The following is a 24235-nucleotide window of genomic DNA, read 5'->3' as shown; positions in this document are numbered from 1 at the left end:
CCCATATGATAAAAGGATATTCAGAGAAGAATGACAAAAATGATACAGGGGATGGAATACTTTCCTTATCAAAAAAGGCTAAGCAGGTTGGGAAGGGGGAGGGGGGTCAGCTATTGTTTTGTGATTTGTTCTATTGATCAAATCCATAACTTAAATACAACTTAAGGTGTAAGTCACTATAAACTATTCGGTAGTAGCATCTTAAATTAATAATGAATGAATGACTTATCTGCAATCCCAACCAAATAAGATCATTTTCCAGGATCTGCTCTACTCATCTGTCATAGTCTACTTGGATGACATTCTAGTCTTCTCAGCCTCTGCCCAGGAACACCTCCGTCACGTCCGCATGGTCCTTCAGCGCCTAAGGGACAACCATCTGTTCACCAAATTGGAGAAATGCTCTTTTCACCAATGTTCCATCCCTTTTCTGGGATATATCATCTCCCCGGAGGGACTTTGGATGGATCGCACTAAGCTTCGGGCCAGCCAAGAATGGCCTGCACCACACGGACTCAGGGCCTTACTGCGCTTTTTTTTATTTATTTTATTTTTGTTACATTTGTACCCCGCACTTTCCCACTCATGGCAGGCTCAATGCGGCAGGCAATGGAGGGTTAAGTGACTTGCCCAGAGTCACAAGGAGCTGCCTGTGCCTGAAGTGGGAATCGAACTCAGTTCCTCAGGACCAAAGTCCACCACCCTAACCACTAGGCCATTACTCCACTTTTAGGTTTTGCCAACTATTACCGACAATTCATGAAGCAATACTCCATCATCACTGCCCCTCTCACTGCCCTGACAAAGAAGGGTGTCGATGTTAAAAACTGGACTCCAGAATCTCAAGATGCTTTCTCTGCCTTAAAACAAGCCTTCCTGTCTGCTCCTGTTCTCCGGAGTCCCGATATCACCAAACCTTCACATTTTAATAAACATAAGGACATCTCCCACATAAGTACATAAGTACATAAGTAGTGCCATACTGGGAAAGACCAAAGGTCCATCTAGCCCAGCATCCTGTCACCGACAGTGGCCAATCCAGGTCAAGGGCACCTGGCACGCTCCCCAAACGTAAAAACATTCCAGACAAGTTATACCTAAAAATGAGGAATTTTTCCAGTCCATTTAATAGCGGTCTATGGACTTGTCCTTTAGGAATCTATCTAACCCCTTTTTAAACTCCGTCAAGCTAACCGCCCGTACCACGTTCTCCGGCAATGAATTCCAGAGTCTAATTACACGTTGGGTGAAGAAAAATTTTCTCCGATTCGTTTTAAATTTACCACACTGTAGCTTCAACTCATGCCCTCTAGTCCTAGTATTTTTGGATAGCGTGAACAGTCGCTTCACATCCACCCGATCCATTCCACTCATTATTTTATACACTTCTATCATATCTCCCCTCAGCCGTCTCTTCTCCAAGCTGAAAAGCCCTAGCCTTCTCAGCCTCTCTTCATAGGAAAGTCGTCCCATCCCCACTATCATTTTCGTCGCCCTTCGCTGTACCTTTTCCAATTCTACTATATCTTTTTTGAGATACGGAGACCAGTACTGAACACAATACTCCAGGTGCGGTCGCACCATGGAGCGATACAACGGCATTATAACATCCGCACACCTGGACTCCATACCCTTCCTAATAACACCCAACATTCTATTCGCTTTCCTAGCCGCAGCAGCACACTGAGCAGAAGGTTTCAGCGTATCATCGACGACGACACCCAGATCCCTTTCTTGATCCGTAACTCCTAACGCGGAACCTTGCAAGACGTAGCTATAATTCGGGTTCCTCTTACCCACATGCATCACTTTGCACTTGTCAACATTGAACTTCATCTGCCACTTGCACGCCCATTCTCCCAGTCTCGCAAGGTCCTCCTGTAATCGTTCACATTCCTCCTGCGACTTGACGACCCTGAATAATTTTGTGTCATCGGCGAATTTAATTACCTCACTAGTTATTCCCATCTCTAGGTCATTTATAAATACATTAAAAAGCAACGGACCCAGCACAGACCCCTGCGGGACCCCACTAACTACCCTCCTCCACTGAGAATACTGGCCACGCAATCCTACTCTCTGCTTCCTATCTTTCAACCAGTTCTTAATCCATAATAATACCCTACCTCCGATTCCATGACTCTGCAATTTCTTCAGGAGTCTTTCGTGCGGCACTTTGTCAAACGCCTTCTGAAAATCCAGATATACAATATCAACCGGCTCCCCATTGTCCACATGTTTGCTTACCCCCTCAAAAAAATGCATTAGATTGGTGAGGCAAGACTTCCCTTCACTAAATCCGTGCTGACTTTGTCTCATCAGTCCATGTTTTTGTATATGCTCTGCTCTGCTCTGCTCTGCTCTGCAATAATAAGATCATAAGAGTAGCCATACTGGGTCAGACCAATGGTCCATCAAGCCCAGTATCCTGTTTTCCAAACAATGGCCAAGCCAGGTCACAAGTACCTGGCAGAAACCCAAATTGTGGCAACATTCCATACTACAAATCTCAGGGCAAGCAGTTGCTTCCCATGTCTGTCTCAATAGCAGACTATGGACTTTTCCTCCAGGAATTTGTCTAAACCTTTTTTTAAACCCAGATACGCTAACCGCTGTTACCACCTCCTCCAGCAAAGGGTTCCAGAGCTTAACTATTCGTTGAGTGAAAAAATATTTCCTCCTATTTGTTTTAAAAGTATTTCCATGTAACTTCCTCGAGTGTCCCCTACTCTTTGGAACGAGTAAAAAAATCGATTTAGTTCTACTCATTCTACACCACTCAGGATTTTGTAGACTTCAATCATATTTCCCCTCATCTGTCTCTTTTCCAAGCTGAAGAGCCCTAACCTCTTTAGCCTTTCCTTATACGAGAGGAGTTCCATCCCCTTTATCATTTTGGTCACTCTTCTTTGAACTTTTTCTAATTCCGCTTTATCTTTTTTTGTGATACGGTGACCAGAACTGATCGCAGTACTCAAGGTGCAGATGTACCATGGAGCGATACAAAGGCATTATAGTATTTTTGGTCTTATTCACCATCCCTTTCCTAATTCCTAGCATCCTGTCTGCTTCTTTGGCCTCTGCTGCACACTGAGATGAAGAATTCAGCGAATTATCTACAATGACACCCAGATCTTTTTCTTGAGCGCTGACCCCCAAGATGCATCTTAGCATCAGGTAACTATGATTCGGATTATTCTTTCCAATGTGCATCACTTGCATTTGTCCACATTAAATTTCATCTGCCATTTAGACGCCCAGTCTTCCAATTTCTAAGGACTTCCTGCAATATTTCACACATATCATTACTCAGCATAACTAGGGGCAGGACTCCAGATACTTCCCATGGCTCACACAAAGGCAGCCTTATGGAAGCCCTGCTACATATAAATGGGGGCAGGCGGGATACCAATGAGTCATCTTTATAAGGAGAGTTTATGACAGCAAATACCATACGAGGATTTATGTCGGAAACAAAGCTTCAGGTCTGGTAGGAGTATAGGCTTTTTTCAACACTGAGAAGACTGAACACCAGGGGGATAAGAGAGCTCTCTAGATTGGAATAAGTACATAAGTAATGCCATACTGGGAAAAGACCAAGGGTCCATCGAGCCCAGCATCTTGTTCATGACAGCGGCCAATCCAGGCCAAGGGAACCTGGCAAGCTTCCCAAATGTACAAACATTCTATACATGTTATTCCTGGGATTTTGGATTTTTCCAAGTCTGTTTAGTAGCGGTTTATGGACTTGTCCTTTAGGAAACCGTCCAACCCCTTTTTAAACTCTGCTAAGCTAACCGCCTTCACCACATTTTCTGGCAATGAATTCCAGAGTTTAATTACACGTTGGGTGAAGAAACATTTTCTCCGATTTGTTTTAAATTTACTACACTGTAGTTTCATCGCATGCCCCCTAGTCCTAGTATTTTTGGAAAGCGTGAACAGACGCTTCACATCCACCTGTTCCACTCCACTCATTATTTTATATACCTCTATCATGTCTCCCCTCAGCCGTCTCTTCTCCAAGCTGAAAAGCCCTAGCCTCCTTAGTCTTTCTTCATAGGGGTGACAAATGCCTTGAGAGACCCCCTACAAAAATCAGCAATGCTGTCCATTTCCCCCTTCAAACTCAGTGCAGTAAATCACCCAAGGAGAGGATGGGGATTGCAAAACAAGCACACACTTCCATGCGAATGTATTGGTTTGCATTACTCAGCATAACCAGCCCCTGTTATTTATAGCTCTTCCCATTTCCAAAATTCCCTTTATGATCTTGTTGGGAGATTACATTTCCTTATGACACATGCAGAAATGAGAAGTGAGACCCCTGACTCTGGAGATAAAGCAGACCTTTCAGAGGCTTTGTAAGCCTGTCAGATCTAATCCTATTGAACTGTCTGTCTGCTTCATCCCGTAAGAGTGAATGTCTTGTACTTTTCCAGCTGAGGTCTGACTTGTGGAAGCTTCTTATAACCCAGCAGTACACGCAGGGCTCGGGTTGGCACTATAAGACTTCATTCACAATTACCTAGGGATTTTTCTACTGGTGCCCAGATGCCTTTATTGAATAGGCGCTCCTCGAGCAGCACTAGGGGGGCCCTTTTACAAAGGCATGCTAAAAAATGGCCTGTGGTAGTGTAGACAAGTGTTTTCGGAGCGCGCAGATTCGTTTTTCAGCGCACCTGTAAAAAAAAGCCTTTTTAAAATTTTTGCCAAAAATGGACGTGTGGAAAAATCTAAATTGCTGTGCGTCCATTTTGGGTCTGCGACCTTACCGACAGCCACTGACCAACAGTAAAGTCTCACGTGGTAACCGGGCGGTTATGACCTGCACGCATCAAATGCTAGTTAGCGTGCATCTGGTACACGCATCCGAAAATAAAAAATGATTTTTCAGCTGCCCTTTCAGACACGTGCCAAAATTGAAATTACTACAAGAGCCACGAGGTAGCCGGGTGGTAACTCCAGTTTGGCATGTGTTGGGCGTGCGTAGAGCCTTACGTGGCTTAGTAAAAGGGCACCTGGGACACCTAATGGAGGCTGCCAATTATAGAATTGCTCCCTCAGTGATTTGCTCAAGATCCCAAGGAACAGCAATGGGATTTGAACCCTTACTTCCCTGGTTCTCAGCCCACTGCTTTAATCATTAAGCTACCCCCCCCCCCCCCCCCCCCCTGCTTCTTGAGTATCTAAATTTAAATAACAGATGGTTTCTGGATACCTACCTACTTAAGATTACAAGCTGAATCATTTCTTCTGTAATGCATATTGTATGCTTATCACTGGGAATTTTTCTGCCTTTATATGTTCTTGCATTCTTGAATACATGCCTTGTTTTACTGTTCTAGTTTGAATTAATCTTTTTTTTTTTGCTATTATCTATTTGTAATCCATTTACTCTTTTTGCAATTTCTTGCATTCAAAATTTAATAAACATTTCTTAGACACACAAATGATACAGTACCATATTTTTCTTGTCTTTAACACCCTCAAGCTTGAAGGGCTCATCATAGATGTATATTTTAACTCTACCTGTTCCACCTGAAAGAGCATTTCAATGATGCAGCGCGGAGAAGTGCTTGATACTGTCACTCAAAGAAGAATCACCTGCAAAAAATGTTACAAGCACGCTCTATATTTACCTGATACATAGAACCTGATACTTCTTTCAGTTCTTCCAATCTTGTTCTTAGCTACGCAGAAAAAGATCCCAGATCCATTGGTCCCTGCTGTTGTTTTCAGGATACCCAGGACCTCAAGGGAACAGAAAAAAAAACCAAACAAACTTCAGTACAATTTTAGCAATGGTGAAACAAATATTACAGATTATTCCCCTTCTCCAACTCCGCCACACTCCTCTCCCCCCCCATTATAATCCTCATTCATTAATGGGTTTTCCCATAGATGGCAAGTGGAAGAAAAAAAATACACCCCACTCATGGGCCGACGCTTAGAACCCCTGCGCTATAAGGAACAGCGCCTGACCCATACTGCGGGAACAGCTCTAAAACATAGCTCCCCAAATGCTCAACACTAATGGTATGCAAATGGTAGGCGCACTGTGAGAGTAAAGGGGGAGAAACATGTCTGGTGCACGCGCAGAAAAATTTTGTGAAGCACAGCTCTTGTGCGCATTGAAGCAGACACTGGCGCCGTTCTTCTGTGCCTTTAAATAGAAGCTTTTCAACATGTTTTAGCTTGAAAGGCTTTTAAGTGCAGAACACAGGCGCCAATATGGGCTTTCGCTTTCGGGTTTGCATGGACTCGCGCATGGTTGTTTTTCACGCCCAGCACTTAAGATGCCTGCATGGGCTTCCTTCCACTTCTGAAACAAATCAAAACCGGCCGATTTTAAGCTGAAAAAAAAAATAGAAATCCTCTCTTCAAACACCCCAACACCAGCTCTGAGCTGGCGTTAGGTTTCCAGCAGTAAGGGCGGGGCAGGTGCGCTGTGCTGTGGGCAGTGGGAGGGAAAAGCAAGTGTTCTAATTTACATCCGTTTAACTAAATTTAAATACAGTTTGCAGTCATCTTTGGCTTGGCCATTGTTTCCTGCATTGCAGCCCTCTGAACATTCTGAGTAATGCTGGCAACTAGTCCAGTGCTAATTGGTCCATCAATGACTTGAAGGCCATCTCTTCAAATTTCAAAGGAGAGAGAGCCAGTGCACCAGAGAGTAAACAGGTGTGTGACTGGTACATCTTCTACAGAAGACCAGAATGCGAATGTCCTGACACCCGCTGCCTAGTGATGCTTTCTCACTTATCACTAGTGCAAGTAGTGTAACGTGGATTCTGACACCAATGTACTATAAATAAATACTATAAATAATTTTTTTCTCCTTTTGCTGCAGTTTTCTGCTCTTCCTGAACAGCAACAAAACACTACCACAGCATTAATGCCACCCATGGAACTGAACCAGAATCTCAGACAAAATGACAGACTCTCTGAAGAACAGAGTGTATCTGTGATTGAAAATTATAGGAAATATTACTGCAGCGTGATATGAATGCAAACAGGTTCCAGCTCTCCAGCACTATACTCATCATACAGTTGGAAGATATTATTATTATTGGATCTGTTGGCAGTAAAAGAGCACTGCTATCTACTTAGATTTTAGCAAAGCTTTTGACACGGTTCCTCACAGGAGGCTCTTAAATAAACTAGATGGGCTGAAGATAGGTCCCGAAGTGGTGAACTGGATTAGGAACTGGTTGACGGACAGACGACAGAGGGTGGTGGTGAATGGAGTTCACTCGGAGGAGGGAAAGGTGAGTAGTGGAGTGCCTCAGGGATCGGTGCTGGGGCCGATTCTGTTCAATATATTTGTGAGTGACATTGTCGAAGGGTTAGAAGGTAAAGTTTGCCTATTTGCGGATGATACTAAGATTTGCAACAGAGTGGACGCCCATGAGGGAGTGGAAAGCATGAAAAGGGATCTGAGGAAGCTAGAAGAATGGTCTGAGGTTTGGCAATTAAAATTCAATGCGAAGAAATGCAAAGTGATGCATTTAGGGAGTAGAAACCCACGAGAGACGTATGTGTTAGGCAGGGAGAGTCTGATATGTACTGAGGGGGAGAGGGATCTTGGGGTGATAGTATCCGAGGATCTGAAGGCGACGAAACAGTGTGACAAGGCGGTGGCCGTAGCGAGAAGGTTGCTAGGCTGTATAGAGAGAGGTGTGATCAGCAGAAGAAAGGAAGTGTTGATGCCCCTTTACAAGTCGTTGGTGAGGCCCCACCTGGAGTATTGTGTTCAGTTTTGGAGGCCGTACCTTGCGAAGGATGTTAAAAAAATGGAAGCGGTGCAAAGAAAAGCTACGAGAATGGTATGGGATTTGCGTTCCAAGACGTATGACCAAAGACTTGCTGACCTGAACATGTATACCCTGGAGGAAAGGAGGAACAGGGGTGATATGATACAGACGTTCAAATACTTGAAAGGTATTAATCCGCAAAAAAATCTTTTCCGGAGATGGGAAGGCGGTAGAACGAGAGGACATGAAATGAGATTGAAGGGGGGCAGACTCAAAAAAGATGTCAGGAAGTATTTTTTCACGGAGAGGGTGGTGGATGCTTGGAATGCCCTCCTGCGGGAGGTGGTGGAGATGAAAACGGTAACGGAATTCAAACATGCGTGGGATAGGCATAAAGGAATCCTGTGCAGCAGGAATGGATCCTCAGAAGCTTAGCTGAAATTGGGTGGCGGAGCAGTTGGGGGGAAGAGGGGGTGGTGGTTGGGAGGCGAGGATAGGGGAGGGCAGACTTATACGGTCTGTACCAGAGCCGGTGATGGGAGACGGGACTGGTGGTTGGGAGGCGGGAAATACTGCTGGGCAGACTTATACGGTCTGTGCCCGGGAAAAGACAGGTACAAATTCAAGATATGAGTTTATCTTGGGCAGACTAGATGGACCATGCAGGTCTTTTTCTGCTGTCATCTACTATGTTACTATGTATGTTATAAATATCAATATAGTTCATCATGGAGATAAGTCGTGGAGGCATGGAGGGGGGATTCTATATATGGCGCCTGGAAAATCCACATGGAAATCATTTTCACCTAAGCGCATTCTATAACATTTAGGCACTGAATATAGAATATGCTTAGTTTATTTATTTAGGTCATTTATACCCCGCCTTTTGCCGCAGTTTAGCAGCCCTAAAGTGGCTTACAATGAACTAATGGAATAATTACAATGAGAATTGAGAGGGTAGAAGGAACAGAGAGAGGAAGGAAGGAAGGGAATATAATACAATCTTAAAGCAAATAAACAAGTAGGCAGGGAAATGAAAGCAAAAAAGAGGAGGAAGGAAGGAAAAGTCCAAAATCAGGTCTTGACTCGCTAAGACTCATTAAGGCAGGCAAACAGGACATCAAAGCCGAGAAGGTAGTGACAGATGCCTGAGACAAGCAGTGTAGGTGACGACCGCGGCCTGCGGGAGACATCGGAAAGGCTGGTGAAAAATCGGGACACAAAGGCACCAGGGAAGTGCTGATTGAGCGGCGTCAAACAGCCGCCTTGCAGATTGGCAGTGCGTTGAACCGGCAGTGCCGAGGATGAAGATGGAGAGCACCGGGCCGCGATCCCCGCCAGCCTGCAACTCGGGTATGCTCCAGCACACGTAGCCTGGCGGCTCCACTTTACCAACGGCCCCATCGCACGCCATGGCACCCGCTCAGCAATGACCGACCTGCTAGATCGCTCTCCTCAGGCCCCAGGCACCGAAACCGCAGCAGCGAACAGCTGACAGGTTGCTGGCAAATAACAGCTAAGAACGAATAAGGCACAAAAGGGTGCCCTAAATGACCAGACCACTGGAGGGAAATTAGGGGTGACGCCTCAATACCTCCCCAGTAGTCAATGACCCCCTTCCACCCCCCCACAAATGTGAATACAAATAGTTGATATCCCAGCGCCTAAAACTATGAGCATCCATTTACACCAATGAAAATGTGGCGTGAATCCCTATACTTAGATTTACGTGGACTGGGCAATATTCTATAACAATTTGTGTAAATTTGGGAACGCCCATGAAATGCCCATTTCCCCACCCATAACCACACCCCTTTTTGGATGTGCGCATTAGAATTTTGGCGCAGTGAGTTACAGCATATGTTTAGCGAGTTATGCGTATCAATTCTAATTATTGCCAATTAGTGCTCATTATTGCTTGTTAAGTGCTGTTAACAACCCTGATTGGCTTGTTTAGCCAATTAAGGTACACGCATTGTTATGGAATAAGCTTAGAGTTACACGCGGAATGCTAGGCGTGAGATATACAGAATCCGGCAGGGAGCATCTTCCCTGCAAGGTGAGAGAGACAAAGAGCAAGAAAAATCAAGTAATCCCAGGACAAGTACAGAAAATCCCTAGTTGTAAAGCAGTGAAAGTACAAAAATAAAGATGCATAAATATTTTAAAAAATGACTTAACATGATCCCTTTCATTATACTAACTTTAAACATTTTAAAGTCAATCTTGTCTATGTCTTCTAGGTTGAAAAGAAATGCCCAAATTGGGAGCAGAACACACTGAAGATGAGAAAGGTGAACAGATTTCAATGGGAAGGCCACCAGGTGGCGCTCTATGGTCAGCAGGACATACCTGCCCACTCCCCAAGGAGCTGTGTTCTACTCTGAGCTATATAATTAGACTGAGGTAATCCGACTCAATGGCAGGAGGTGGGGAATAATAAAATCACTGAACACATAGACAAACATGGCTTAATGGGACAGAGTTAGCATGGATTTAGTCAAAGGAAATCTTGCCTCACCAATTTGCTTCATTTCTTTGAAAGCGTGAATAAACATGTCGATAAAGGTGAGCTGGTTGATGTAGTGTATCTAGATTTTCAGAAAGCATGTGACAAAGGCCTTCATGAGAGAATCCTAAGAAAATTAAAAAACCATGGGAATGGAGGCAGTGTTCTGTTGTGGATTAGGAACTGGTTAATGGACAGAAAACAGAGGGTAGGGTTAAACGACCTTTTTTCTCAATGGAAGAGGGTGAATAGTGGAGTGCCGCAGGATCTGTACTGGGACCAGTGCTATTTAACATATTCATTAATGATCAGGAAACGGGAACAACAAACAAGGTGATTAAATTTGCACACAACACAAAACTATTAAAATGTATTTAGTCATAATTCATAATCAAAGTTGTTAAAATGCATGCAGATTGTGAAACATTGCAGGAAGATCTTAGAAATTTGGAAGACTGGGCATCCAGATGGCAGATGAGAATCTTTGTGGACAAGTGGAAAGTGATGCACATTGGGATGAATAATCCGAATCATAGTTATTTGATGCTAGGTTCCACCCTACAAGTCAGCACTCAAGTAAAAGATCTAGGTGTTATCGTGGACACTATACTAAAATCTTCTGTCTAGTATGTGGCAGCAGCCAAAAAAACAAAAAACAAATAGAATGCTAGGAATTATTAGGTTATCAATAGAAATCAAACAAAATAAAACATGGAAAAGAAAATAAGATGATACCTTTTTTATTGGACATAACTTAATACATTTCTTGATTAGCTTTCGAAGGTTGCCCTTCTTCCTCAGATCGGAAATAAGCAAATGTGCTAGCTGACATTGTATATAAGTGAAAACATTCAAGCATTACTATGACAGTCTGACAGGGTGGGAGGATGGGGGTGGGTCGGAGGTATGCATGGGGACATCAAAGCATATCATTGATATTCTAACAGGATGGGTGTGGATAGGTGAGGGGTGGGTGATCAACAGAGACATACAGCTTTATGGTTTATAATGGGCTAGGAACCCCAGATCCTTGTTAAGTCCTTTCTGTTGGGTGTTAAAATATTCAATCATTCTGACTTCAAAGGTCTTACGTTCTTGTATGGTTTTAAAGTTACCTTTCAGGATTCTTACTGTGAAGTCACTGGTACAGTGTCCTGGTCCTGTAAAATGCTGACCAACAGGGGTGGGAACCCTACTGGCACCAGTATTGTTCATGTGATGTCTATGTAAATTGAATCTTGTCTTAAGCATCTGGCCTGTTTCTCCAATATAGCATCCTTCGTTACATTTTTTACACTGAATGATATATACCACATTGGAAGATGAGCAAGTGAAAGATCCCTTTATGTTGAATATCTTTCCTTTGTGGATGACTTTGGGGTCCTGTGAAATATTTTGGCATAGTTTGCAACTGGATAAATTACAGGGAAGTATGTCCTTCTGTTCCTTTTCAGTCTGTGATGGAAGTTTACTTCTGATTAACTTGTGTTTTAAGTTGGGTGGCTGTCGGAAGGCCAGTACTGGTGGGGATGGGAATATCTCTTTCAGTAATTCATCCTCCTGGAGTATAGGTTGTAGATCTTTTATGATTTTCCTCAGTTTTATTTTGTTTGATTTCTATTGATAACCTTAAGAGTGGACTAACACGGCTACCACACCTCTCTACTTAGGAATTATTAGGAAAGGGATAGAAAATAAGAAAAGACTATTATAATGCCTCTGTATCGCTCCATGATGCAACCACATCTTGAGAACTGTGTGCAATTCTGGTCACCGTATCTTAAAAAAAGATATAGCAGAATTAGAAAAGGTTCAAATAAGAGAGACCAAAATGATTAAGGGGATGGAACACCTCTCATAGGAGAAAATGCTTATGAGGTTAGGATTTGTCACGTTTACAAAGCTGGAACTGGGTTTGTGAGCCCTTGGGCCACTGCCGAGGGCGGCAGTGGCAGGCAAAACCACCCCACACTAGAGACGGGGCAGACCTCTGACAAACAGTTAGGCTTCACCTGCACCTGGCCGCTTTTCACCAGAAGTTGAGCTCCTGGCTTCAGGTGGCCGGCAGGACTTACTGGACAGGGCCGGGACTGGATATCAGCTAGGCAGCACAGGGACAGCAAGGCAGGGAAAAGGATAGGCTAAAGGACAGGATTGAAAGCTGCAAGCAGCCACTGAAACGGAACCAACACAGCTAGACAGGAGGCTGAACTGAAAGCTGCAAGCAGCCACTGAAGCAGGGAACAAACACAGATAAACCCAGAACTAGACAAAGACATACAAACAAGACACAAGCAATACAGTAAACAAGCAATACCCTAAACTAAACCAAGACTAACTAGAACAGGCAAGACTTCAGGCAAGAACTAGAGCAAGGAAACAGACTCAGGCTGAAGTGCAACAAGCACCAACATACCAGGGCCTTAGACGCAATGCAAAGGCAAAGCAGAGAGTTTCAAAATGGCTAATAAGCCCAGCTGCAATCACCAGGCAACTAAGGGTGCTGTGCAGGTACAAACAAAACAAGCAGGTCGGGCAGTCTGGAAGATCGGGACTAGACTGGGCTGAAATCTGGAACGGGTGACAGCACACAGATAATCTAATGCAGCCAGCACACAGAGACAGAGACAGAACTAACTCACAAAGAACAGACAGAAGCCAGCTTAGAAGCTGACCACAGGCAATACGGTGAGTCGGAGAGGGGTCACGGCCACAGGTGTGACAGGATTGTTCAGCTTGGAAAAGAGATAGCTGAGGGGTGATATGATAGAGGTCTACAAAATACTGAGTGGTGTAGAACGGTTAAACTTAAATTGATTTTTTACTCTTTCAAAAAGTATAAAGACTAGGGAACACTCATGGAAGTTACACGGTACTACTTTTAAAAACAAAAAGGAGAAGGGATCCAAGATGGCCGCACATACTTGAGGCGCTGTAGACTTCTCTCTGCTTTCAAACAATGCCTAAACGAAGGGGAAAAGCTGCTGCTCGAGCCTCCCAATGACTTGAACCCCCTATTGTCAGTCCGATGGATCAGCATTTGAGGAGTGTTGGGCTGGTGACGATGTCGGGAAGCATCCCGTTAGAGACACCAGCATCTCCAGTGCTAGAAACATTGTTAAGCCCCGACGGAAAAGCCCCTCCCCCACAGCCCCAAGGAGCAAGTTCTTTGCTTGTCGAGTCAGCAGCGCCCCCTAACAGAAAGTATGCGAGGCTCTGCTTTGAGCGAGGCTCAATTACATCAGCAGGAGACTGGGGGAGACAGTTTGGAAGTCCTCTCCTGGAAAAACAACCTTGCTTTGAGTTCCTTATCGAGGGACCAAGGAGCTGCCAAATCAGAGCTGGAAGGTGAATTACCTGAACCTATGATGGGTTGTGTCTATTCCTGAGTTTCTGCAAAGGAAGCCCACTGAGGTAACACTGGATTCTTTATGGCTATTGATTTTGGACTTGGGTAAAACCTTGTTTCCACAAACTCATGCTCTTACATAGAAGCTTTCTTGAGTAGAATTGAAAGCAGAACAAACAAACAGAGGAGAAGGTACCGTCTTCTCGAGTGGAACAAATCAGTAGGGAGTTTTCTGGCGTTCAGAGTTTACAGCCTTCATTGGTAAAAGATTTGTCTAATTTGAGGAATAAATGTGAGACTTTGGAAAATTTTGCAAGGAGCAAACAATCTTCGCTTCTTAAATTTTCCAAGGGTACCCACTGTTATGCTCTTGGAAATGGTGGAACGTTATATGAAGGAAATTCTTGATATATCAGAGGATAAATTTCCTCCTCTTTCACAAGTTTATTATTTACTGAGGAAAGCGGTGGAACAGCAACAAGCCTCTTCGGATGTGTCTGGAATATTGGACACTTTGGACCCGGAAGTAGCCACCGTAGCAGCTTTGGTTGCTTCGGTGGCATTGTCTCCTGATAAGCAATGGCTACTGAGAATGTTCTTTAAGAATAGAGAGAAACTGTTTATGGGCTTTAAGATTCAAATCTTCCCTGATGTTTCAAGAGTGGAGGAGTGGCCTAGTGGTTAGGGTGGTGGACTCTGGTCCTGGGGAACTGAGGAACTGAGTTCGATTCCCACTTCAGGCACAGGCAGCTCCTTGTGACTCTGGGCAAGTCACTTAACCCTCCATTGCCCCATGTAAGCCGCATTGAGCCTGCCATGAGTGGGAAAGTGCAGGGTACAAATGTAACAAAAAAAAAATACCCAACGCTGACGCAAGCAGTTTTTGTTATTGAAACCAGGTGTTCTTCAAGTGGGGGGGAAACCTTTTTCCTAAGCTATCCATTCAAATGTATTATTAGACACAATTCTATTAAATACGTTTTCTTTGAACCTTCTCACCTTTCAGCCATTTTTGGCAGCTAAACAGATGTCATGAGATTGAGTTGAGCTCTTCATTTAATTAGTACCCAGTCCAAGCACCTGGGTTACAATAATACCTAAGGTGTTTTTTTTTAAATCTCTTTGTTGAATTCCTCTCATTAAGTCTTCGATCTCAATATTGTGGACTTGAGTGTTCGCTTAATTTCCTATTTGGAATAGGGGTTATCTTGTGTTATTACTGTTTTTGCAACACTTTTCTGTACAAGTGTAATTGCTTGGATATAATGTTAAATTCTATAAATAAAATAAAAAAAAAAAACAATCTGCTTCCCCACTCCTTTTTGGCAGCTTAAAAAGTAAAATGGGGTAGCCCCCAAATTCAGATTGCCTGAACATAGACCCCCCCTCCCTAAAACTTCATCCCAAAAGCCTTGCAACCTGTAGTGGGTAGGAATGATCCCTACTTGCTCCTGTCCTGGTGTCATCATGCTGAACCTTAACGGTATGTCAACAAGTATAGCTAAGGGCAGTCTGCCCCCCCCCCCCAAAAAAGGAGGAATAATCTTTATACTGTGAGCAGGATAATTGCATAAGCTACTGTTGTGCAAAAGACACAGCCCTCCACAATGTTTATTTGTAGAGTCAAACAGCACTGACAAACTTGGGAGTTTTCTCATCTAGCATACTCTAATTCCTTCCTGATCTATCTGAGATCACATTTAACTGAACTCTGAAAACCCCTAGGGTTATTACTCTGGATGATTTTAATATTCATGCTGATATCGCTCTCTCTAACCTTGCTGCTGATTTTATTTTATTTTGTCTCAGTCTGCAAAGCAACCCACACAGTGTATCATACCTTAGATTCATGGACAGCATCCCCATCGACAAGTACCCATCCACCTCCCCAAGGAGTTATAGTCTGCTCAAGCTGAAGAAATGGACTGAGAAGGTCTCTGTCCTACAGCAGGAGGTGACAAATGGCCTGCATGCACAGTGAAGCAGCTCAAAGCATCTTGTACTTACTAAACTGGAGACATTGTGAGATATTATTGTGCAGTGTGGTGGAATTTGCTAAAACTCTCCCTAGGGAGAAAGCTGAAGAGCTCCTCTTGCCAGTAGCCAAATGGAAGAAGTGTGGAAAATACATGGTCTATGACTCTATGTGACTTGTAACATTTTCAAGATGGAATCGAGAGCTTCTGCAATGGGTATTGGCACCTGTCTGTCTCCGAGCCTCAGACCTAAAATATGAAGTGCAAGAAAATCTGGCTGACATGCTGTGCTATGGAGAGAATCTGTTTGGACGTCAGGTACAAGAGGCTACTACACTAATTAAGCAGTACAGTGGCACTCTTAGGATCCTTTCCAAGGCCCATTTCTGACTGGGCCTCCTCTTCTAGTGGAGGAGTAGCCTAGTGGTTAGTGCAGTGGCCTTTGATCCTTGGGAACTGGGTTTGATTCCCACTGCAGCTTCTTGTAACTCTGCGTAAGTCACTTAACCCTCAATTGCCCCAGGTACAAATAAGTACCTGTATATACTATGTAAACCGCTTTGAATGTAGTTGCAAAAACCACAAAAAGTGGGATGTGAAATTCAGGGGGTAGATGGCCTTCATCTGCCTGCTTTACCCCACCTAGATGGCATGACTCCATGGGCTGCCCTTGGACGGCCAAGAGGAGAAGACACACCGTGAAGCTTTGAGAGGAATTCTGACAAAGAAACTGATATGTTTTGCAAATATGAGTACAGGTGGCAGAAGATGGAATGCCTATTTGCTCACATTTTTTTCTTCCAGTCACCTTTGGGTTGAAAGATTCAGATACACTCTGTTTACTACTCGGGTTTCCCGGTGTTTTATCAAGGTATTTAGTACCTGGAGTGAAGGAGTAGCCTAGTGCTTAGTGCAACATACTTTGGTCCTGCTGAACTGGGTTTAATTCCCACAGCAGCTCCTTGTGACTCAGGGCAACTCACTTAACCCTCTACTACCCCGGGTACAAAATAAGTACCTGTATATAATATGTAAACTGCTTTGATTGTAACTGCAGAAAGGCAGTATATCAAGTCCCGTCCCCTATCCCCTACCATATTCTACCTCTCAAGTCCTGAGTGCCTCTCAACAAAATCAGCCATTTTTCTTTCAATACCATTCATGAATTAATATTTAGTGTCACCAGACCAACACTTTGGAACACATTACCTTTATTTTGCAGTTAGAACCATCTCTTCACTTGTTTAAGGGTCACCTCAAGGCCTCCTTCTTCAAAGACGCATTTAGAATTTGAACAGCATTTACGCATTTAGCAGCGCTGGGGTGGATGGGACAACACAGACATACTTATGTTTTTCTTATGTTTTTTTAAAGATGATGTAATTTCCCTTGCTTTAAATGAAATTGTAATCTGCCCTCTCCTCAAATCACTTCATTGGCTTCCGATCAGATATCGCATACAATTCAAGCTCCTCCTCCTTACCTACAAATGCACTGAGGCCGCGGCTCCTCACTACCTCTCCACCCTCATCTCCCCCTATGTTCCCGCCCGCAACCTCCGCTCACAGGACAAAGCCCTTCTCTCAGTACCCTTCTCCACTACTGCCAACTCCAGGCTCCGCTCATTCCGCCTTGCCTCACCCTATGCCTGGAATAATCTTCCTTTACCCATACGCCATGCCCCCTCCCTACCCATCTTCAAATCTCTGCTTAAAACTCACCTCTTCAATGCTGCCTTCGGCGCCTAACCGCTTGAGAAATATAGAATACCCCAATCTATCTACCCTATCTGATTAACTGTTCACTCGTCCTCTAGATTGTTCACTTGTCTTTAGTTTGTTCTCTTGTCTTTTAGATTGTAAGCTCTTTGAGCAGGGACTGTCCTTCTATGTTTGAATTGTACAGCGCTGCGTAACCCTAGTAGCGTTTTACAAATGATTGTTGTTGTTGTTGTTGTTGTTATATTGGAATCTTTGATATTTAGGGGCCCCTCTTACTAAGCCGCTAATCCTGTGCTAAAAAACAGGTTTTATTTTTTGGCGGTGGAGGCACCTCTATTGGGGTAGGAGGAGAGGGGGGAAGAGGGAGGTGATAGGCCCTGAGGGTAAGCACAGGAAATGGCTTGCTCAGGGGTGCTTTTACTAAGGTGCACCAAAAAGTAGCCTGCGCTGGTGTAGACGCGTGTATTTGACGCGCACAGGTTCATTTTTCAGCGCACCTGCAAGAAAGGCGCTTTGTTTTGGCAGAAAATAGACGTGCAGCAAAATGAAAATTGGCGCGCGTCCATTTTGGGCTTGAGACCTTACTGCCACCCATTGGCTTAGCGGTAAAGTCTCACGCGTTAACCGGGAAGTAATCGTCAGCACGCATACACTGCCGATTACCGTCCAGTTAGCGCCGCGCGGTAGAAAATAAAAAAGATTTTTGGACATGTGATCTGTGAATTTAAGGAACAGACACATTTTATTAAACACTTCCTACCTTTTTTTTCGCTTCGTGCAGCGTAACCTTCTCATCGATACTCAAAATCCTGTTGGTCCCGGCCAGGTCAGCCTGGTTGCTTAAAGACACTAGGATTCGATGCGCTGGGCTCTCCACATGACACCTAGAATAAAGCAAGAATTTTTTTATTATCGTTTCAGCTCTTAACCTGGTACCCTACTTAGCACGTCTTACGAAGTCAGAACGAAAGCAAACGGAACAAATTTAAACAGGCAATGGTAGACATCGGATGGTCTGGTTTCACTTTTCATCTGAAAATGCTGATAAAAGCAGCATTTTAGATACAAGGCAGTGACGTACTCCACACAGCAAGTGCTAGTGGAGTAATTCTATAAAGAACACATTAAGAGTTACATGCTAGTTATTTATTTATTTAGGACAAGTTCGGGTTCAATGTGGCTCACAATAAAAGTACGGGAACGAAGTACAAACTAAAGTCCAAACAAAAAAAACAGCACCACGGGCCTTTAAAAATGGAACACAGTTCTTTAATGAATGAGCCTTGACAAAAAGACCCGACACGGGCCGTGTTTCGGTGACTAGCACCTGCGTCAGGGGTCACAGTGATGATGTGGAAAACTTGGGGAATAACTCGAATATGGATACAGAAAGTGAAAGTGCCTTGGTGCTTTGTAGCTTTTACTATATGAGATGTGGGGTAAGGAATAATATATTGTAGAGGAATATATTCGAGTTATTCCCCAAGTTTTCCACGTCATTACTGTGACCCTTGACGCAGGTGCTAGTCACCGAAATACGGCCCGTGTCGGGTCTTTTTGTCAAGGCTCATTCATTAAAGAACTGTGTTCCATTTTTAAAGGCCCGTGGTGCTGTTTTTTTTGTTTTCACAATAAAAGTACAACATTTGATAACAAATCCAAGTTACATTAGTTATAAAGGCAGAAACTTATGTGAATACAATGTAATAATGATAGAATGCAAAAAATCAACAGGAGTAGTGCATCTTAAAGACTGAACAGTGAATTAGTTGCTTTTGCCAATGAGAGATGATCTTAATAAGTAGGTTTTTAGCAACTTGCGAAATATGAAATAGCCAGTTGTATGGCGTATAACCACTTAGGGGTCCTTTTCTCCACTGCGGGATAAAGAGCTCTGCAGTAGTGGCGGGGGGCCGTTTTTCCCATGCACCAAGGTCCTTTTTACTGCAACGTATAAAATGCCCCCCCCCCCCAAAATAGACATACGGTAAGATATCCCTTACCGCATGGCCACGCAGCAGGGAGCATTTACTGCCACCCATTGAGGTGGTGGTAAGGCCGCCCATCGTAACTGGGCAGCACGTGGCAATGTCCAATTCCCGCCGGATTAGCCCTGTGCTACAGAAAAAAAAATTTATGGCGCGCTGAAAATGGCATGCAGTCCAGCCGGTGGCTGCGTTTGGCCAGTGGTATTCACATTCTCTGAATAATAATGATACTTTGAATTTAGAGATTGTTTATCCATTAGGTATTTATTATTTTGATGGGACATAATCACACTTTTGGACACTGTATAAACAGACCACCACTGAAGATATTGCCTGTGGTTGTCTCTTTATACAGTACTTACCCTTTGGTGTCCTGCCCCCTGCAGACGTTAAGCAGTTTTAAATATTGCTAGCAAGTCCTTATACTGATGGTCTTCTGCTTGAATATGTTTTTAACATATATTTTTATTTATTTTAGCACTTGATATACCGCAAGTGATCCCTGAGGTGACTAACAGGCTCATTTTCAAAAGAGAAGGACGCCCATCTTTCGACACAAATCGGAAGATGGGCGTCCTTCTCACAGGGTCGGCCAAATCAGCATAATGAAAAGCCGATTTTGGGCGTCCCCAACTGCTTTCAGTCGCGGGGATGACCAAAGTTCCCAAGGGCGTGTCAGAGGTGTAGCAAATGCGGGAGTTGGGCGTGCCTAACACATGGGCGTCCTCAACCCATAATGGAAAAAAAGGGCGTCCCTAACAAGCATTTGGACGACTTTATCTGGTCCTGTTTTTCTTATGACCAATGCACAAAAAGGTGCCCGAACTGACCAGATGACCACCGGAGGAAATCGAGGATGACCTCCCCGTACTCCCCCAGTGGTCACTAACCCCCTCCCACCCTAAAAAAAAACATCTTTAAAAATATTTTGTGCCAGCCTCAAATGTCATACTGAGGTCCCTGGAGCAGTTTTAGTGGGTGCAGTGCACTTCAGGCAGGTGGACCCAGGCCCATCCCCCCCTACCTGTTACACTTGTGGTGGTAAATGTGAGCCCTCCAAAACCCACCACAAGCCCATTGTACCCACATCTAGGTGCCCCCCTTCATCCGTAAGGGCTATGGTAGTGGTGTACAGTGGTGGGTAGTGAGTTTGGGGGGGGCTCAGCACACAAGGTAAGGGAGGTATGCACCTGGGAGCAATTTCTGAAGTCCACTGCAGTGCCCCCTAGGGTGCCCGGTTGGTGTCCTGGCATGTCAGGGGGACCAGTGCACTACAAATGCTGGCTCCTCCCACGACCAAAGGGCTTGCATTTGGTCGTTTCTGAGATGGTCGTCCTTGATTTCCATTATCGCCGAAAATCAGAAACGACCAAGTCTAGGGATAACCATCTCTAAGGACGACCTAAATGTCAAGATTTGGGCGTCCCTGACTGTATTATCGAAACGAAAGATGGACGCCCATCTTGTTTCGATAATACGGGTTTCCTCGCCCCTTCGCCGGGACGTTTTGCGAGGACGTCCTTAGCCAAACTTGGGTGTCCCTTTCGATTATGCCCCTCCACGCAGTTTACAATTTCTGTTACAGGTACTTTGCACTGCCCCTATTGGGCTCACAGTTAAATATTGCACCTGGGGCAGTGGAGGGCTAAGTCACTTGCCCAGTGCATCTCTTTGAAAGCAGTGGACTTAGATCCTGGGGAACTGGGTTCGATTCCCACTGCAGCTTCTTGTAACTCTGGGATCTGTTTGATATCTGGAGTGAACTCTTCAGGAGTGGCATGACAGAATGTACTGCTCTCATGCCAGCAGGAATCAGTCTCACACAACTGTTAGCTAAATAAAAGAGAAACCATCTTTATTAAAATTAATATAAATTAATATATCCTATCAACCACCGAGATGCACTTGGTGGGTATGAAAACACATGAGCCAGTAAATTTCCATAGGCATCTGCAGATGTTCACAATTGGTAGTGTTGAAATGATTGTATGTGTCTTCAAATTACTGACTTGTATACTGATTAAAAGTTATTTTGGCTTCCTTAATTATCTTTCCATACACCACAAGAACAGAAATATGAGAGGTTAGGTATGTTTGATCACATTTGGTCGTTTATAATATCACTGGCTTCCTTTTTCATTCCGGACATTACAAAAGTGCCTTGTTTGCTTTTCTGGATACTGAATGGGATATTTCACCCTGAAGGTCGGAGAGGCAAGTGCTGTTTGAGGCAGGGAATTGACAGGAAGCAAAGGACATCACAGCAAGATTGAAAAGAAACAATAGGAACAGGCTAAGAATGCCAACTGCAGCCGAGCCTGGGCAAGAAAGACAGAAGAAGAAAGCAGGGAAATCCAAGACCTCCAGGAAACCAAGGCATGTGTCATTCCAGACAGGAATCCTCCTACGGCATCTGCAGAGCAGAGATAAGGCTGCCCCGAAGGCCAGGAGAAGTGGCCTGCACTTCAATATGATATTGTCTTCCCAAAGAAGTATTTGCCCCGTTCACCCCTCTATCCTGAGTCCCTCTTGCAGCACTTCCTCTTTGGCTGCATTAGGGGGCAGCAGCGAGCAGAATGGGGAAATAACATTAAAAATCAAAGGATAAGATCTAAAAACAAGAGCGGAAATCAGGTTAACTTTCACATCGAAGATGATGCTTGATAACAACAATTCAAATGTTGCCTTCTTACAGGTTCCATCCATAGGAACTCCAACTATAAAACCTTCTTTTTAATGGACCATTCTTTTCATGGCAGTAATCATTAATGTGGGACTATCGCCCCACCCCCATAAATAATTATTTTCAATTTTAAGTGTAGTATGGCTTCTAAGGGAAGTGATTTCTCTTCTATAAGTATTCTTTTTTTTTTTTTTGCAAAACTCTCTTTTCAACATCTTAGGGGGTCTTTTATAAAGGCGTGCTAGTGTTTTTAGTACGTGCTAATGATTAGCGCATGCTAAACGCTTAGAGTCACTCATAGGAATATATGGCTGTCTCTTGAATTTAAAGGCATGATCCCAACTATAGTATGTAAGAACATACTAGGTTCAAAAAATATAGTTTTTGCCAAACAGCACAATGGGAATTTGGGACTAGAACACAGGAAAAGAATTCGTTTTAAACAAGCAAGACTTGAAATCTCCACAGGTGCCACTAAACAGCTGGAATAGCCCTTCATGAGGAGTCCGTTACTATCATTGGTCTTAAAGAGCAATGGAAAAAAGAGCAAGGGAAAGACCTCTTAGAATAGATGAGGGGGGAGGAACAAGATGGTGCCTTGAAGAGAACGCTGTAAGGCAGCTCTTCACCCGATTTCCTCCATTATTGAATTTCTTTACCTGTTCCCATGCCGAAGCGGAGGGGCAAGCAGCGTGTGAGCCCCGCTACACCTGCGAGATCTTCGGGTCCGATGGACCGCTTTACAGTACCAGGAAGTTGTTCGGGGCTAGGTGCCTCGCTGCTGGAAGGAGCGGTGGGAGGGGTCCCGCTCCCCCAGCTTGAGGCTGAGATCACGTTCAGCCCCGATGAGCGGAGGCCTCCGACAGTGCCGGCATCAGAGCTGCAACAGGGGCAGGAAACCCCTAGTGTCACTGACCGAGGAGAGCTTCCTGCTGCGGGGACGGTTTGCAGCTTGGATTCGCTGGATATCGTTGCTGAAGAAAAGATAGTGGAGAGAGCCAGTGTTCTGGCAGACTCTAGTGCAGGAGGAGGAAGGCAACCATCTGGGGAATCTATTGCTGAACTAACTTCAATCAGTAAGTCTCTTTTGCCTAAAAAACCCCAGCAATTATAACCCTAGACTCAATATCGGAAGCTCTTATGGGTTTAGAAAATGCATTATTACACTTTAAAACTGAAAATTTGGAAAATCAGCTAAGAGCTAAAACTCTTAGGTTGATTAATTTTCCAAAAATTACATCAGTGGCTCCTTTAATAATTTTTAAGAAATACTTATCTGAAATTTTGAAGATTCCTGAGCAGGCTTACCCGCCTGTCTCAAAAATATATTATTTACCACCACACAAGAAAAAAAAGAAAAGAAAATAATAACCAAATTGAACAAGGAGCAGAAGCTTCATTTGATATACTTAACACAGATAATTGAAGAAGATGAGATGGGGACACCAGCAACTTTAATAGTGACTTTTGTATTGGAACCTGATCGAGATTGGATTCTGAAACAATTTTTTCTTCATAGAGATGAACTCTTTATGATTAATAAGATTAGAATATTTCCTGATATTGCAAGAGTAACCCAAAAGAGACGTCAATTATTTTTAAAATTACGTCCCGGGGTCCTACAGTTGGGTGGTTTATTTTGGCTAAATTTCCCGTGTAAATGTGTATTGAAAGTTAATTCAGTTAAAGGACCGTTAGCTCCTGATGCCATCTCGGAGCTAACCGTTGATTGGTTACATATTGGCTGTATATTGGCTCGATTTTGTTTGCGCCGGCTCCCTCGTTGCTGCGGTGAACTGATTTTCTCCTTTTCACCTGTTATGGTGTGGAAAACCAAGGGGGAGCTCTAGCTGACATAGCTCATCTCCTGCGTGTTGGTGGGCTGGCTGTCAGCCCGATCGCATTGTCAGTGCTCGTGTAGCCTGTATCATTGGTCTCGGGGGCCCTCGGGTAATCCGCCGGCGCTTGGCTGAGGATCGGCTCCTTACCACTGGACCTGTGCCTGTTTTGGACCTGGGCGCCATGGGTTACCTACCGTCTGTCTAGTCGGATCGGCTCGTTGCTGCGGTTCCGCAGACCAGCCGCCAACCAACTGCGGTCTGGCCTGTTTGTGCTGTGAGCGTTAGCATTTGTTCCTGGCTACAACTTCCCTGCTCTCTCAAGATTGACGACCTCCATCTGGACCTCCCCTGGTTCCCGTTTCAGCTCTCCGGGCCGCTCCTGCTTCTGGTACTCAGCCCGTTCACCAGCCA

At 44.2% G+C, this 24235-nt stretch overlaps 1 protein-coding gene across 3 annotated transcripts in view; it reads right to left on the bottom strand.

Annotated features, from left to right (window-relative positions):
• LOC115474923 (vascular endothelial growth factor receptor kdr-like) overlaps positions 1–24235 on the bottom strand; it is a 344006-nt gene that overhangs the window by 80599 nt on the left and 239172 nt on the right. For all 3 annotated transcript variants that reach the window (XM_030210630.1, XM_030210628.1, XM_030210631.1), the window contains exons 11-12: positions 18073–18196; positions 5643–5754 (exon numbers count right to left, since the gene is read on the bottom strand). In XM_030210630.1, the coding sequence (XP_030066490.1) occupies positions 5643–5754; positions 18073–18196 (236 nt within the window). The remainder of the gene's footprint in view (positions 1–5642; positions 5755–18072; positions 18197–24235) is intronic.

The sequence above is a fragment of the Microcaecilia unicolor genome, chromosome 7 (genome assembly GCF_901765095.1).
Source record: "Microcaecilia unicolor chromosome 7, aMicUni1.1, whole genome shotgun sequence".
In the NCBI taxonomy this organism is placed as follows: domain Eukaryota; kingdom Metazoa; phylum Chordata; class Amphibia; order Gymnophiona; family Siphonopidae; genus Microcaecilia; species Microcaecilia unicolor.
Note: the sequence above shows the minus strand (reverse complement) of the source record. Positions and strands in the feature narration are given on the sequence as shown.